Source organism: Aptenodytes patagonicus, chromosome 1 (assembly GCF_965638725.1).
Source record: "Aptenodytes patagonicus chromosome 1, bAptPat1.pri.cur, whole genome shotgun sequence".
Taxonomy (NCBI): domain Eukaryota; kingdom Metazoa; phylum Chordata; class Aves; order Sphenisciformes; family Spheniscidae; genus Aptenodytes; species Aptenodytes patagonicus.
Genome location: NC_134949.1, coordinates 205523019 through 205540935, shown reverse-complemented (window position 1 = coordinate 205540935; position 17917 = coordinate 205523019). Strand labels below are relative to the sequence as shown.

General features: G+C 36.0%; 1 protein-coding gene across 2 annotated transcripts in view; it reads left to right on the top strand.

Moving 5' to 3' along the window:
- NUP58 (nucleoporin 58) overlaps window positions 1-14846 on the top strand; it is a 37829-nt gene extending 22983 nt beyond the window's left edge. For both annotated transcript variants that reach the window (XM_076328074.1, XM_076328073.1), the window contains exons 14-16: window positions 4132-4230; window positions 7146-7241; window positions 12749-14846. In XM_076328074.1, coding sequence (XP_076184189.1) covers window positions 4132-4230; window positions 7146-7241; window positions 12749-12918 — 365 coding nt within the window. In that variant the 3' untranslated portion in view covers window positions 12919-14846. The remainder of the gene's footprint in view (window positions 1-4131; window positions 4231-7145; window positions 7242-12748) is intronic.
- Window positions 14847-17917: the final 3071 nt, after the last annotated feature.

Here is a 17917-nt window from a genome sequence, read left to right as displayed (position 1 = left end):
ACGAAGCCATGAACTTAAGTCAAACGTGCCAACAGAAGTAGACAACAGTTTGTTCACTGCTTACTCAGCTGGAATACTGTTACCCTCCATGCAACTCATTTGAGGACCTGGAGAAGTAGAGGCGGATTGATGTTTTGAGTGGCACTTCAAGAGTACTTAAAACACTTAGAAAATAGGGTTAGATGGAACTTGAAGTCAACTTTTCTGTTCCTGTAGCTCAAAAGCAGGATTAGCCAGGCCTGAACTATTTCAGAGATATCTTTAAAGTCTTAAAAGCTTGCTAGAAAGGAAAGTTTCACAGCTTTCCTAAATTACTGATTTCAGTGCTTGACTTTTTCCCAACTTACCTGAAACTTCTTAGCTTCAGATTAAGGCTGCCACTTTGTCTTACTCTTAGTGGAAAAGGAAAAGAATCTATTCTTTCAGTTTTGTAGGAATCTTTAAATATTTAAAGACTGCTTCCTTTTCATTTCCTTTTCCTTGTTTGAGTTTTCAGATGGCCATTTGCTGCAGTAAAACTGTAAATGTTTGCATGTTTTAACTTTGTGTTATGTTATGAATTTGATAAGCTATCTGCTAGAAGTTAAAATCACGTGTATTTCTTTGCAGGATCTAGATCCTGAAGAGTGGGATAGATGAGGGGTGGTAGAAGGTCATGAGAGAAAAGACTATGAAATGAGGTGTATGTAAAGGGGGGGAGGGGGTGTCTGTGTAATACCTGACCTGCTGTTGCTGTTCTTGAAGATAAGACTAAAACAAGAAAATTAATCTAGGCTTTAAAGTTTGACTAAAATCTAATATATGGTACTCTAATATTGAGGGATCAGGATGGTTAATCTTTTTTTTTAAAAATATTTGATGTTTACATGGTTAAGTCTATTTCATAAGATTAATTTAGAGTTAGTTACTGTTCTTTCTCTGATAAAGATAAATAATAATTTATTTTAAATTTCTGTTCAGAAGTCAAAAGTTTAGTAGCTACATCTAAGATGTGGGATCAGGGAATGTTTCCCCAGTTCCTGGGTGTAGATATGCACCCTATTTATGTTCTCTCTGTATGCCAAGACATGTCTGGCTTCTATTGAAATAAATAAAGTCAGTGGATCCTGGCCATATGGAAGAAAGGGAGCAAAGATGCACTCCACTGGTCTCCTGGGATGGATAATCAGGACACCAGGACTGTGGTGTGCACACTGAAGCACAATTTTTGTGCAGTTTTTTAAAGCTAGACTTATTAAAATTATGCTTAAGTCTTGTCTGCACACAGCCTTTCTCCCTAGTTTAGCACTTTTGCGCTGAGCACAGCTTTATTGATAGCAATGAGGCTGGTCATGCTTTTGTTCAGTAGCAGCTAGAGTTTTAACCACTGCCTTGCCTGCACCTTCCCTGAGCAATCTTGAACAGCATGGAAGTTAAAATGATGGTGGCTAGTCTACCTATTATTATTGATGGGACTAAAGTAAAAGATTTTAAAGGAAATTAAAGCCTAGTGAACTAAGAGCTGTAAATGCATGAGGCTGAAACTGATCTTTTTCTGGTAAGACTAAGTTGTCTTAAAGAAATGCTTTTCTTCAAGCTCACCTTTCCTTCTCTAAAAATAAATAAAGTACCCCCAACAACTTAGTTACTCTCTCCTTAACTGGTGAAGTGCAGAGTTAGTCAAAGTATTATCAAGCTATTAGGCACACTTTGTTTTGACTTGACTCAGTATGAGATTGAAGTGCTAACGGGAAAGGATACTGAAGTCTTTATAGCACTTAAAATTTTTATTGTGTAATTTGATATTAACCTTGGTTAAAATTAGTGTATTACTTTGTCAGAATCAGATCTGAGTTGTGACACTAAATTTGTTCACTGTTAGGACCAGCTGTGATTTAAAAAATTGCAGAATGTCACTTTAGGAAATCTGGCTGACCTGTCCGGACTCCTTGTAGTGGGTCCTATTCATTAAACTGAAATGCTCTACAGGGCAAATATATCAAGTTTTAAAATGTTAAAATACATGTTACAAAGAATTTGTCTCGTATGTATAATAGCCAGAAGTGCCGATTTTTTGCTAGTACTTTTGGCATTGAAGAATCTTTATTACTAGTTTTTTGCTATTGAAAATTACGTTTACTTACAAGGACTATAAGTAGTGATGATGCCTTCAGAACATTATGGTACAAAAATCAACAAATACCATATGCTGTTGCTCAACGAAAACCTTGTTAGCTTAAAGCATAAGATCCTCTTTTATATAATCTGAGGTGTTTTAGAATAATGGTTTTTTACTGGCTCTAAAAAGCATGTTGCGTTTGGTAAAAAGCTTGGCCTGGAGGACTGTAGTGTTTTGTTTTAAGGTCTTCCACTAACAGTGCCTCCTACTGAGATAGAAACCTGTGCACTTGAGAAGGAACTGGATATGTGGGTTTGGGTTCTTCTTTTAGTTTATTAGATGACTGACTGACTTGTGTAGGCTTTTTCTTTCTTTTTATTGATAACAATTCTTATTTTTAAAGAGGTGCTAGGTAGAGGTATCAGTATTTAAACTGGATGTAAACAAGTTTAGTTTGAAATTTATGTGAAAATTTGTAATTGCAACATCTGATACTTTTTTTAGTTGAAAAAATAGCTTGGGTTTCTCACCCTCCTAAGCACAGACTGAAAGCTAACAACTTTAGTTGCCCTTAAAATTTAGTTTAACACTACTTTGAGTATACAGATGTCGTTCAGCTTGGATCACATAAGAATTTTGTGTTCCTAGCAAAAATGTTACTTTTCAATATACAGTGCCTTTCACTTGATTCAAAATGATTTTTCATTTAAATCTTCAAATACTGAAATGATTTTAAAAGCTTGAAATATTTACATTTTAAAACTCTAGATAAATATTAGTAACAGGAGACTTTGTAGTACGGAGGAAGAAATTTTGAATTAAAATAAGCCCAAATGTGATAATGGTTTAGGAAAAAGACTGAAACCATCTGAGCTTTATAGTAATATTTTAATAAATCATCACTTTCACAGATATAGTACATAAAGTATGTTCAAAGATGGAGAAGGCTATCTTGAGGAAAGGTGTGAATGTCTGTGGATTAAGAGTTTGGCACTGTATTTTATCTTCAATGGTTAAACTTTTTAACTAGTGCACTGAAAACTGTTTGAAAAAGACAGGAATATAAGATTGTACTGTGAAAACTGTCAAAATATATTAATTATTTATCAGAATTAAGTATTTTAAAATGTGTTAGTAATGGGCTAGCAAGTTGATTCTTTATTCCCCAGGGTTAAGGAAAAAAAAAAGGAACTGAGGCTGTAAACTTCATCTTGGCAGACTGAAAATGTTTTTTGACAGTCCTGCATCTTAGTGTGCATATGCAGGGAAAGTACTGTCAACTTTTTTAATTATGGGACAAACTCTGAAATTTTGAATGTATCTAATTCATTAAGGTACACAGAACTGTGCCTTTTGTAAATGTTTATTTAAACAGGTGGTTTGACTAGTTTACCTTATTGGTGTTATGTAGCAGAGCTTAACAGAACTCAGTTATCACTTGTGTGGAAAAGAATTGAATTGTCATGTTACTGTGTAATTGACTTGCTTAAAAATGAACAATAAATTTAATAAAATAAAGTCATTGTCTTGTTTTTTTATCTTAGTGTTCTGTTTAAATTTGGATGGAATACTTGAGTAGTTTTGAAGATTCCTATTTATTAAATAAATTAACTTTTGGTAACATAGTTTTAGTTACATTAGCATTAGTTCTTATGTTTTTAATTTGAAGGTTTTCCCTTATTCTGATTCCATTAATAAAGGTGGCAAAATGTTGTTACCTATGAGTTCTCTCAAGGTTTTGACTAATGTTTTAAAGTTTAAGGTGAGACTGGTTAATACTAAATGATGTTATTGTCATGTTATTAACTTTGACTAGTTTCACCTTATTACAATCAGTGTTTTCTTAGATTTTTACCAGGTGGACGTAGAGGCAGACAGTTAAGTGAGGAATTTTGATGAGGTAAAGTTTGGGATCTTAATGGGATTTGTTGAAAGCGATGATGTTCACATTATCAAATACTTGAATAAATAAATAAAGGACCTCTCTACTATGAAAGAGTAAGGCAAGTTTGTTCTCATTTTTTTTATACCAGGGCCACAGCCATCTCTGGGAGTTAGTTTTGGAACGCCATTCGGCTCAGGTATTGGCACTGGCTTGCAATCAAGTGGCTTAGGTTCTTCAAGCCTTGGAGGTACACTTTAACTTTTCTAATCTTTCATTGAATTATTATACCGCACATCTGAATCTCTTGCAAACCTTTAACTCCACTAAGAGGATGATAAGTTTCAGGGAAAGACCTTACAATTTGGCAGTCTGCGCTTTCCAAACTTCTTCATGCCTTGCGCGAGGAGTTGCTAAGGCTAATAAGTCATTGTAGTGAAAACCCAGGGTGAACAGGTTGAAGTAATCACATAGTTCTGTTCCTGAAGCTAGAGAAGTACATCAAGTACATCCTTTTGTAACTGCAACTTGAATTAATTTTACATATATGAAAGCTAAGCACCTGAGACACTGGATCATGCTGTAGCTAATCCATAGAAGTTTTTCACCTGTATGTACAACTGTTAACTATAGGGACCCATTTCTGCTTGGGTTAAGATAAGAATAAATGCTAAAAAATTACTAGGATAAAAATTCTGGGATCCTGCTTGCTGAAACATGCTTGCTTTAGCTGTCACTCTGTCCCTCAGTGCTGAGGTGGGGGAAGAAAAAAAATCCCTCCTCAAGCTGAAAAAGCAACATTTGAAAGTGAGGGGAAAAATAGTTATCAATGTTAATAGTGCTGGTGGGGAGTATATTCCAAGAGGACACATGACTGTGAAAAAGTAGGTGATAATAAAAAATTATAAAATTCATGTAGACCTTTAAATTTAAATGTAATGAATTCTATTCTCAGTAGTAGAACTACAAGTAGAATCTAAGTGATCAGTAGAACTTAATCTGCATATAAATTTCCTATCTATATAGGTCAGGGGTTCCTTCAGTGCAAGTCAAAAGACACTGCTGTCCTCTGAAGCTGTTGTATGAGATCTGCAAAGAAAATTGTTACGTCTGCTGAGCACAAATATAATGTGTTGTGGTTTTTCTTGTTACACCCTCTCCTCTCTGCAGCCTCAGTCCGCATCCCTACATTTTGCCTCTTTGAGCCGAACATGTGAATCAGTGTTGTAATGTATTTAAAATAATTAAACATCACTTGGTATTGGAAAGATGGTGTACCTTGAACGTTACATCAGAGTTACCTTAAATGATCATCTTGAAGTTATCTTTAAATCTACCAATGTCCTTTCTCATCAGATTTTAAGCTGCTTCAGATAAAAGAAAGTCTGTACACCCAAACAGGAAAAATAACCGAGAATAGCAGGCTAAAAGAAAAGTAATTCTGAATAACCGGGTCATTCCCACAATGTTTTAAATGCTTTAAGACCCCATAAAATTCTTCCTTTTCAACCAAAGAGGTTGTAGACTAAAGATTGGCAAGATTGGTGAACGTATACAAACAATGTAAATTAAAGAACATTTTCTTTTAAATTGATGGACAACTGCTTCTAGTTTTGTCTTAGAGGCCTAACTTGTATTCTTTTTTTGCTAGTTCTCTGCTTAAGAAGGAATTTGCTTGCATTTCACCTATTCTGTAATAATTTGCAAAACTTTTGTGTTTTGACAAATCAAGAAGACTATCTGATAGAAGGAAGTGTAGAAGAATAAAGGGATACATGCAAAATATCCTGCAGGTGTGCTCTTGGAAACAAATTTGCAGAATGAATACTTAAGATCTTTTTTTTTATCTTGGAGTTGTTTTTTTTTTGAACAGGACAATTTTTAATGTATACTTTTGAAACATTTTAATTGGGGAAATTTGCTCTCTTTCCATGATAAATATTCTGTGAATTTTGTCAGTGATAAACAGATGCTTTTGCATTTAAGTATATAAGAGATGTAGCATATAGATCCTATGCTTCATTAAATATTTGCAGACACCTTGCCTGACCATTGGTAATTCATTTCAAACTAGATAGGACAAAAGAGTGTATCATTTAAATACACTATCTTACCTTCAGATGATACTTGCTATTATATATCCTTAAAACTTACTTGATTTAAAAATTGCAGAAGACTAGAGAATACTACTTCAGATAGCGTGTTCAATCCTTATTAGTTCTAAAATCTAAAAATTATTTCTGTAAAGGAATGGTAAAGGCTCAATTTGCGGTAAAATATAAGTATTTTCCTTGACACTTGAAACTTAAGATGAAGGCATAATTTCCTAAAATACAAATACTGTTCTCTTTTTGAAAACCTCTTGAGACAGCCAAAATCAGAGAATGTATTTCTCTTACTGTTCCTTTTGTCTGGCCTCTACCTCAAACTGCAGATATCAACTTTTCCCTTGAAGTGATCTCGTATTAATAACACAATTTGGATTCCTGAAATATTTATATTAAATTATAAATGTCAATTACAAAATTAACAGAATGAGTATTATTACAGCTATATGTTTATGGCTGCCCTTCATATGATGATTTTTTCCATTAAATATTGTGAAATTCTGTTTCTATTCTGTATTTAACCTATTTTGTGGTTTCCTAGATAAAGCTGATCCCCAATAACCTGGGGGGACAATGACTTTAAAATAAGCCAAATGTAAACTCAAGAAAATGTTTACTTTGTTTTAAGTGTAGAGAATTTTTTGTTTAGAGTTGTGGATGAAGATTACAGCTTTCTGCAATAGAAGTCATATAACTTGTGTCTGAATTTTCTTAGTTTTGGCCCATTTGGTTACCGTTTTCTTGCCAATTTAACAGCAATTCAATAGCAATTTTGTAAACTCTGTCAGTTTACTTCATCTGTTTTTATAGCTTTTCCTTTACTCAAGTTTTGTATTTTGAAGGAAGTATTTTTCTCCAATGCTTTCCTGTTTGCACTGTTTTCTTAATGCAATGCTGTGTTGAGAACAAAATCTTGAGGCAATAATCTTAGGAATATTTGTTTACCAAATAATGCTTAGAATTATGTTTGGTTTTAGAGTACTTGCCCAAAACCTGTGTCTTTAATTGCTTTGTCTGTAATTTTTTTTGTTGTATGTCTTTACTATTATTCTACTAGGATTTGGAAGTAGCTCTGCTTTTGGAAGTAGTGCCACAGGAGCATCATCATTTGGGTTTGGAACTACAAGTAAACCATCAGGAAGTCTAAGTGCAGGTTGGTTTGTTTCTCTTAAATTCAAGTTTATCTTAAAGCAAAAGTGTTATAATCAAAGTGCTGCACTCAGTCTAAGAAAGCTACTGAAACAAATGTGCTTAAAGTTGCCTGTGTATCTAACCATTAAAGTAACTATTTACTTGCTAAATACACATTTTCAGAGAAGTTTTTATGTTCTGTTAAAGGTCTCTTAGGTAGGCAGCACTGAGTGAGCAGTAACGTTTTCCGTTTGATGGTGTCTCTATATGCTGCTGTAATTAGGAGCGGAAGCAGGAGATCAGATGCATCAGATTGGATCAGATGCAGTCTGAGGCACAGAAATACAGTTACTACTTGAATGCATAGGCTATACCGTTTCTGAGCTATTGAAATTAGTGTATAAATTTGTGACAAATATACCAGTAATTTGACTTCCTGTATTTACAAGTAAAGTTAAAATTATTTTTAGAAGCCCAGAAGGTTTCCTTAAAACTGTTTATCTGCTTACCCTTTCTATTTGAATAGTAAGTTATAAGTGTTGTATCTCTGTATATATCTATAATTCATTGTGTTAACTACTTTGAAAACATTTTCTGTGGCAATTGAACTACTCAGTACTCATTTCACTTTTTTGGTTTAATTTTGTTGGTGGTGAGAAAATGAAAATATGGATGCAATTGCTCCCTAAGTCAGATGTCTGAAATCTTAGTCACTTCTATAGCTTGCATCTCTATTTACTTTTTAAATAGGAGTTTGTTTTTCAGGCAAATAGACTGTAAGACAGACTATAGTAAGCTTTCGTCAATGACAGATTGAAGGAGTATCATGTCTCCTGGGACTGGCTTTTGGTAGCATGTTTGGTTTTTTTTAAAAGCACAATGTTTTTTTAAGTGCTATTAATACAAGCATAGCAAGTGGCTGGTATTTATTAGTAAGTGCCTAGTACGTTAGCTTGGACCAGAGTTGTCTTAGTTGCCATGCTTTTCATTTTGTTTTGTTTTTTCCTTGGTTAGTGATGGGTTATGCTGTCAAATTAGGCCTGTAAAGTGCCTTAAGCTTTGTATTATAAGGTGGAAATAGCTCGCTAAGCTGGCTGTGTAACATTCATGAATGTGTAACACCCTAGTAAATTCTTGATAGAACATCTCTGATTTTGCAATATGCAGTGTCTAAGCATCAACCTTCTTTTGCTTGCTTAGTTTTTAATATCAGAAATAAGTGGAAAACTTACACTGCTTACTTTCTTATCTTGTAGCTTATTTTTTCCTGAGCCTATATTAAATTACCTATTATTAATATTTATATAAATAGTATTGCAGCATTTCAAGCTGCTAAGTTACAAAGGACATAATTTAGTTTTTAGTATATTAAACAATAGAATTAGAAAACTAGTTGTATGGATCAGTTGTCCACCACTAATGAGGTATCAAACCAAAGTAAATAGCAAGTCTGTCTTAGCTATGTTGGTGGTGTGCAGAGACAATTCAAATGTCATTTCACTGTATTCCTCAAATGAGGCTTTGTCATGGTGGCAGTGCCCCCAGTCTCTCTTTAGCAGTGAGGGAGTTGGACCCAATAAAATGGAGCTTGTTTTCAGTTACCTCAAGAGTCTCAGCTACGGAAGGTGGTAACCAGGAATATAAAAGCTTAAATATAATACCTGTCATTTTGTGCTTATAAAATAAAGTGGTCATGAAATCCTGATCTAGACTGGGATTATGGAATAGAAACCTCCATAAAAATTTGGTAGCCCGCAAGCACGTTGACTTTTACCTTTTATATCCAAAACCCTATGCCGTATAGCTTCTGAATTGCACATGATCTTTAGTTTAATTTTATTGAGGGTGTATAAATGGGTTTGAATGATGCCTGAGGCTAGCCACATTATATATATTTTTTTTTTAATTTTCATGTGTCCTGTTTTAGTTAACATTTACAGGATCCTGAAACAATATTCTGGTTTATATTACCATATGATAGTTGTCTCGTTTCTGAATCTTTTTCTTTTGAAAAAGCTAGGAAGATGGGGTGAATATGGGTTATGGGATATACTGTTGTTACTGCTTGTGTTTAGATGTGAGCGCTTAAGTATTTTCCCAAACTAATGTCTAGTAAGTGTTGCGTCACCCTGTCCTTCTAGGCTGCTTAGATAATGCCCCAAGTCTCCTCCACATGTTTTCTATCAGTTTGTTCTTGTTTTAGAACAAAAATTATAGATCCCCAAATTGCTTCTGTCAAGTGTTTGTAAGCTATGAGTTAGATATAATTGCTTTAAAAGATTTGAAAATGTTTCTAGTAGTATTACTGCTCTTCTCAATTTCAGTTTGTATGTTTGAAGAGAGAATTCTGGGTCCTCTGAAACTACTTGAGCATGTTCTAATAGTAAATTGGGCTTAGTCCAGGAGTAGTCGTTGTGTCCACTGTGTCAGTAGATGAAAAGCAGAGCAACTGCAGTCTTCTCTCAATTCCTTTAGCGCGTACAGTTGTGAGATGGAACAAATGTCTTAGACTTCCCTTTGAAACACACACAGACACTGTGGAAAGCTGACTCCAAATCAAGTCCCAATTAATTCCTACTCTTATTCATTTGATGGCAACTGAAAAGGCTGATGTGAGTGGGATGTTGTAAAGAGCATTAAGACTCCCAAAGTGATGGGAAAAGGAAAAAAATCACCATTGAATTTATGGATATAATGTTAAGGGGATGGGGGGGTGTACACACACACTTTTTGTGAAAACTGAGAAGCTAAATATGCTTTGAAGAGCTGAGTTGAGAATTTGTGTTGGAGACATTTTTATTGAAGAATAGCAGCCTCAGTACACGGGACAAGAGATAATCAAGTGGGATCATGGCTGGACATGCTCATACTGCTGAAAAATGGACCTGAATATAATCCACGTGTAACGACGAGCAGCTTTCAGATACAGAGGCTATAGTAAATTGGTCAAAGCTGTGCTGGAAATCCTTTTTGATCTAGAGCACCTATTGTGGCGTGGAGGATGAGGGCAGGAATAGATTGCCTTTGAGATCTGCTGAACCGCTGTTTATCCCTGTAGTGTTAAAATAAAAAAAATACTGTTACGGGGAGGTGTGTACTTCATGTTTGGCTTGCCTATCTAAAGGGCTGACTGAAGCAGAGATGCAAAAGCCCAGTGAATAAAGTGTACTCTAAGGTCCTGCAGGGAGATGCTAAGTCTATGCCTTTGGAGGGCAGGTTGTCATTTACTTTCTGAAAATAATTGTTTACACATAAGTAATACTAGTTTCAACAAGAAATCATTGATCACGTTGTCGCTATGGTTCAAGACTTTGTGACTCTTCCCTCTAGAACTGAGCTATTCCATGACTGATTCTCTGTCCTTGCAACAGAAATAAGACAATGCATACCTTGTTCAAGGTTTTTTTCCTGAAGATTTTTCATTTTGAGTATTCTGCTTTAGGGTTTGGTTTACTTTTAAGAAAAGAACTTCATACCATGGGCTTGTTATGCTGCCATGATGGGACAAAGCCATTTAGATGAATTTCCCTTCTGCCTTTCTACACTTCTGTGGCTGCCCTCAATGGCACTTCTAACGTAACAGCTATTACTTTCCAAGTTACATCTAAATTAACAAGCATGTTCTTAGTGTTCTATCACACAGTTTATGCATCTCTCTCTTATTCTAACATTACTCAAAGGCAGCTCAGGCTGCCTTCCCTGCATGCTTCAAAATAATCCCTGCATCTAGAAGCAGCTAGGTGGAGGTAATTCATTAACACTTTACCCTTGCCTACTGAACTCCTGACACTATAGATCACATATAGCTGTATTATGAATAGCATTCGTGATGTTTTCTGTAGGAGGCAATGCTTACCTGTTATCTCTGATACATACTCGAAGTAAAAAGGTAACTTACCAAGAACAGTTTTGGTTCTTAAAGATTTTTTTTTTCATTCATGAGACTCCCTGATGAAGAACAAGTTTATTCTTCTAAAATTCTTACTTGGGATTCAGAGTTAGCTGGGAAATAGAGGAATAGAGAGACAAATTGGTCCACAAAATTTAGACAAGACCCAAATGAACAATATCATTAGTCACACTCTAGATCTGTGCACACATTGCATTGACAATGAGTTCTGCACAGGCAACAGCGTGTTGACGGACTGCAGTTACTGGAATGTAGATAATGGGGGATTTTCTTGACAAGATGATGTGGTGTGTAACCCAGGTCCAGACATTGCAGGAGGAAGAGTTTCACGTTATGTTTTGAAGTAGTTCTTGATGCAAAGCATCAGTAACAAGTGAGAGAACAGAAGACATCAGGCTTGTGACAGCCACTTTGGGATTATGATGAGACAACCAGTTGGGTTTTTATTTCTGTGCTTTAAAAATATTTAGGCATTGAGTTGAAGATACTGATGTGACCAAAGGATTGGTTTAACTGTCTACTAGAGAACTAACGAAACTTATGTTAAGTAACGCATATTGAGAATATACTCTTTTTTGCTTGTGAACCAGTCCCATTTTTTCTTAATATTTTAATTGTTTACAGGTTCCCATGTGCAACTTGCATGAAACTATTTTTTAAAATCTTAACTTGCTCATGCCATACTTGTTATTTTGTATGATTGGTTACCTTATTCGGTTTCTTGAGAGAACAAAAAGCGGGGTTATGAAGTTCTGCTTCTTATTAACTAATATTTGAGAAATTTCTAGCATTCTCTAATAGTTTCAATTATTATCCAAGTTGGTTGTGCATAACTGATACAAATTCACAAAAGAAAGTAAAATGAGTTGGTGTTACTGTTGCTGAAAATGTAGGTAGATTTTCTTCAACTGATCTTGTTTTATAGCTGAAACAAATGTTCAATTTGTTTACCTTGATAGAAGAGGGTGGAGGAATTAAAATTTGCTCACCTAGTCATTCAGTTTTTCCAAAGCTTTGTTTTCAGTCCTGCTTTTTGGTTTAAGTCATAAAGGGTGTTTTTAAATACCAAGAATTTGGCAAGGATTTTGAGCCTTTTCTGCCTCTCATTTAAGGCACGGTCTGTGGCACGTATGATATAAAGACAGGCAAAGGCAGCCTAGTCAGTAGGGCGCAAGGCTGGGAGCTCTGACTCCAGCTTTGCCATTTACCTGCTGTGAGTGAAGTGAGCAGGCCATGGTCTGCTTGTAGGGTGGGAGGGAAGGCAGAAGTACGTGTGCATTACGTATTTAGACTGAGAACTTGGAGTTACAGTTCTTCTGTTGTACAATTTCAGTGGGACTTTTGGGTGCTACTGTTGTATGGATAATGGTATAATAGACTTGTGATTTAGGATATAATTGTTTACAGTCACTGAGGTAGACTGTGTTAGTGCTGTAATATCCAAGTTGTCATAGCAAGTCGAAGTGTGTTAGCAATGTGGCATACTGTTGTAGATCCATGGTAGTATAAAGTATTACAAATATTGGTAATGAAGTGGCTGGTGTTCATAACTCCAAGGAGAACAAACTTGCAATCCTGATATAACTTATGTTTTAAAATATTTTTCCCTCCCTCATAAGGCTTTGGCAGCTCGACCACATCTGGGTTTAACTTCAGCAATCCCGGCATCACAGCATCAGCTGGCCTGACGTTCGGGGTGTCTAATCCTGCATCTGCAGGCTTTGGGACAGGAGGGCAACTTCTTCAGCTGAAGAAACCTCCAGCTGGAAACAAGCGAGGGAAAAGATAGGCACCCCTTTTAGGGAACGGGAAAAGCAAATCAACTTTGTTCATCTGAAAAGTCTATTTTTCTAGATTGATGCATTAATTAAACTGCATCCCAGGAGATTTATAAAAATTTTGCTACTTTTCCCTAGTCTGAAATACAAAATGAAATCATATTGAACAGCTATTTTCTTGTGAATAGAATCCCGTTTATGTATTTTTATTTTTGGCCCTAGTTTTAGAAATGTTCTATACTGCATTATTATTAAAGAATCTTGTAAAACCATCTATTTAACCTAATGTTAGTAGCAGAATATTTTTTGTTAATAAGCTTTATACCATATGAATATATGCATATTTGTTTTTTGTACAGATAAAATATATTCTAGTACAAATACTAGAGTTCATATCTTCTGTTCCTGGATATGGCCTTTAAATCTACTTCAGGGTGTTTTTGTGTATATGGATGTAAATATATACAGTACAGTGCACACATCTGTGTGTATGTATGTGTATATATATATGTATAAAATACAGATGTGCAAACCTTGCCCCATAGACGGGTCTCCTTTTCTTTGTGTGTGCTGTTTATTCATGTTGCCCTGTGGTCCCATATCTTGATGTTCCTAGGAGTTTCAAATAGTGGGTCCCAGGCTATGTCATCATTGCTTCTTGTGTTTTGTTGTTCAAGACCAGCTGAAATACAGTGTTTACTATTTCATAAAGTTTGGTAAATAGTGGTTAGTAGCTGGATTTTTTAACCTTTTTCTTGACCCATTTAGCAGCAAACTCTAAAGAAGAATGAGATTTTGACACAGACATTTCATAGGTAATGTTCCCAAACTGTTTGGTTTTGTTTTTTCCCATGAGCTGAACAAGTAGCGCGTTGCAGGATTTCAGCTGAAAGCTCAGGATGCCACAAGGTCTGTGTGCAAGCAGAGTTGTCAGGCTGGATAAGCTTTTCCCTGCAATTGGGGGAGACAAGATGTTCTATTCTAATGAAAACCCAAATTAGCTGTTACAAAACAGAGTTGATCCACTAGCTTCTCATCAGCGCTACTAGCACTGACTTAAAAGCAGTTGCATATCTGCTTTCAATACGAGGTATAGTACTATAAGTTGCTGCTAAAGAATGGAGAAGGAAAATGATGTAATTTGAAGGTTAAAGGTATTGCAACAGTAGTTTATGAATCTTGCATATTACAACATCATAGATTGTTGTGCTACATCTCCAATTCGGTGTGCACAGCTAGGAAAACATCTTAAGGAGGTACTGCCTTATGTGAGATAAATAATAGATCAATTGAATCTTTGCAAATAAAGATACAGGTTGAAGTGTGAACGTGGAACTTTGGAGCCGAGTTGCTTCTTATGTAGAAAATGTTTTGTATATAACATGCATCAAATGAATATTCACAATCATTTTCACAAAAGCACCTTTTTTTCTAAAACCGTTACAGTGCATAAGATTTTTCTAGTACCAGGTCATTTGCTTTCTATTGTTAAAGTGTTATTACCATTTTGTATGTTTTGGAAATGATGTCTGCATTCAGCAGTGATTTGCTCTTTGACAAATGTTCAGTTTGTCACTTGATCTGATAAAATTAAGGGAAACTGAGCACAGAATTCTTCACTTTTGTACTTGTGTGTTATTGCATCTTTGTGAGCAGTCCCTTAGGAAGGGATATAATGTGGGGTTTTTTATGTCTCGGAAAAATAAAGCTTACAGTTTATTTTGATTTCAACCTTTTTTTAAATTTTTATTGGGCTGCAGTCAAAACCGTAATGTTTGTATTCCTTTGTTATTGCTTTTTTAATAGTTAATATGTTAAACCACTGGACTCTCTTGTAATGTATTAATTTGTGAAGCTAATTCTGAATGTGTACCATTTGTCCATATGTGCAACTTACCATTGTGCAAACAATAAAACAATAATGCTGTGATCCTTGTAATACACACTTGCCTATTTGAAAGATCATTTCCTGTTGTTCTCCTGTGTTATAGGAGAAACAAAAACGTCATCGGCTAATATGTAGAATTGTTTTTCCTAAGATTTATATAGTGCAAAATTGTTCTTGCTGAAGTTAGGGCCTTGATCTCTGGATTGACAGGGGGGTGAAAGGAGGTATTGTATTACGGGTTTGTCTAGAATCTCTTCACAGTGTGCTATATAAACGTGGGTCATGCTGCAAGGTAATGCAGCACTAGGTATGGCTTTGTAAATTGGAAAGCAGTCTGAGCCTCCTGGGTACCTGTGTTCTGTTTCTTTTCACATTAAGGCAACAGTTACGCCCTTAATTCAGCCTAAGTGAAAAAGTGATTATGTAATAGAATAATCACATGCTGGAGTACAAACTAAAGTCAAAACGGGATTTGAAATAATTATATTCTCAGGCTATTACTTGGGTGGTTGAATTTAGCCATGATTTCCAGGGATCAGCATTATATACACCGTTTCAAACGATTTTTTTTTCCAATTTAAAGACGTAATATAATTAGAGTGCAAAATACAGATACATTCAAGGTGTGGCTTGGTTTTCTACAAAAAGCTGACCTGTACTTAAACACCATGAAATGAAATCAAGTCTGGATTATTTGTTCTGTAAAGAAAGAAAAATACGTACTGGAGGAAGGTTGAAGTCACATACGTAGGATGTGGTTCTCTATTAGTTTGTACCTTGTTGTACAGCTGTGGTGTAAACTTACTTATGTGACCTCTTTCTTGAAGTAACTTGTTTTTTCTTCACTGTTCTCCCTACAATGAATGTAGCAAGAGGTAGGATAGCATTATGCCTTAGATTGCTTGCTTCATGAACCTCTTCCTGGTCCAGCATCTCCGTTTTCTTTATGCTCACATTTGTCTCTGTTCCTGACGAGCTGGCTAGCTAGATACTACCGCGCTTCCTGCTTTCTTGCAGATCGGGAGGGAGGAGTTTGAAATAAGGTGGAGTTGGATAAAGTTAATGCATCTTGCTCACCACAGGAAATCCAAATCCAGTTATGACCCCCTCCATCAACGTATTCATAACATAACTGTATTTTGAACCTCGATTGCTTTTATAGCATAATTTTTAAAATTCAAGTTCAGGAATACAGGTTTAGTGCCGATTTTCCCTCTTTGACATCTGTGGTAATTCTTTGGTGTTTTTCCAGTCTGCTGCTCATGTTAATAGTAGAAATAATCCAGTCGGTCATGTCAACTCTTACGTGGTGTTGGTTCTAATACCTGGAATGTCTCAGCAGAAGATACGAAAGAAGCACCTTACGGGTTCTTAGTGAGAAATTAAGAGTAACTGTATAGAAAAATCCATCTGTACTGTAGAGCGTAAATGCCTTACGCTCTAGAAAAGTTTGTTTCCCTAAAACTCTTATTCAGGTTTATAAGAACAAAGAACTGGCTATGCGCAAAAATTTCCAGCAATAAATTATGCAGTTTTCAGACTAATTGCTGGGATTGTGCTGTCAGGCTGTTTCCCTCTTCCCTCTCATTAAGTACCTTGGCTAGCATCTCCAGACACTGATGGACGGTTAAAGTATCACAGTAGTAGATTTGTACAACTTCTCATGAAAATCAGCTGTTGGGCTTGGGGGAGGGGAGTGACACCGAATTTATGCCCGCAGCAGCTACCTGCTGTGACAGTCCCCACGGAGCTTCAACCCAGCTGTAACACGCAACCTCCACCCAACCAGCCAGGTAGGTTGCTTAAAAGGAGGATGGAGGTGGTGAGGGGGGAGGAGAAGTGTGGGGAGAGATGAGGGGATGTAGAACATAAGGCTTCCTACTGTGAATGGGACAATTTAGTTTGGGGTCATTTCTTCTGAACTCAGTGTTGCATATTTATATGCCGGTATTTTTGTAGTCTCAAATCAACTGAGTTCGTAATATAATTTTTTGTATTGGTTGAATGTTGCATTTAGTAGGTAGAAATAGATGATCGTAGCAGTTTCATTTTCTACATGGGTGACTTTTTTTTACTTGTAGGGAAAAAAAAAAATTACGACTTAACTCCATAATCAAAGGAATTAAAAAAAATAAAAGGGAGTCCTATCAAGATTCCAGTAGCTCTGTTGGAGAATGCTGCTTTCACCAGGTGGCAGGAGGCTGCCAGTTGCATACTGACACTACAAAGCCCTTGCAGGCATAGCTGTCACGCAGTATGTCACCTTTGGTTTCCAGGTCATTCACATTTTCTCACACTTTTTTTTTGAGGTAGTAGGATTTTTTTGAACTTCAGTATTTGAACAGTCCTTCTGACCCATTTGACTCCTGTTGTTATGAGGTTTATTATTTAATGCTTTTTTACTCAGCCTCAGGAATTTAATCTTTATAGCCCATTGCTGCAGTTGAAATGCCACAGTGAGGAGGTGAGTAGGCTACATGTTACTTTAGCTTGGATAACTTTTCCAAAGAATGGCTTACTTTCTGTTTTCTTACCTTTTAGAAGTAAGGCAATTCTAGCTTATTATGAACAGGTTCTGATTAAGTTTAGAAGCTTCTACAAACTCGAAAAGCTTCTGGGATGATTTTACTTTTGTTTGAGTATAGATACCCTGCCCCCACCAGAATATTGGGTCAATTCTGTTGAACGCTTGCATGGAAAACTCGGAATACATACTCCTGTCCTAAACAGGTCAATAGCTGAACAGGCAAAATATATTTTACTGGTTTGTTCAACTAATGTTTCACAGACTGATGGATTTCCCTCTTTCTCTTTTTCTTCAATGCAGGTGTCGCTCTACAGAGTGTGCTCGAGCAGCAGCAGGACAGCAGCTTTCTAGAACACCGTGTAATTGCTTCCAAAATTTAGTTCTGATTAGAGGCTGGTCTATACCTCCTGGGCAAGAAATCCCTTGCTGGCTCTGTGTATTTGATGTGGCACGTTGTGGTAACAGGATATGCTTCAGATGATGATCCCAGTCACAAAAGCAAGCTAGGATGATGAGGTTTTGATCAGACACTATGGTGTAGTAAAAAGGGAAAGAAACACAGACTTGACAAATACTCAAAATCAAGTATTTATTA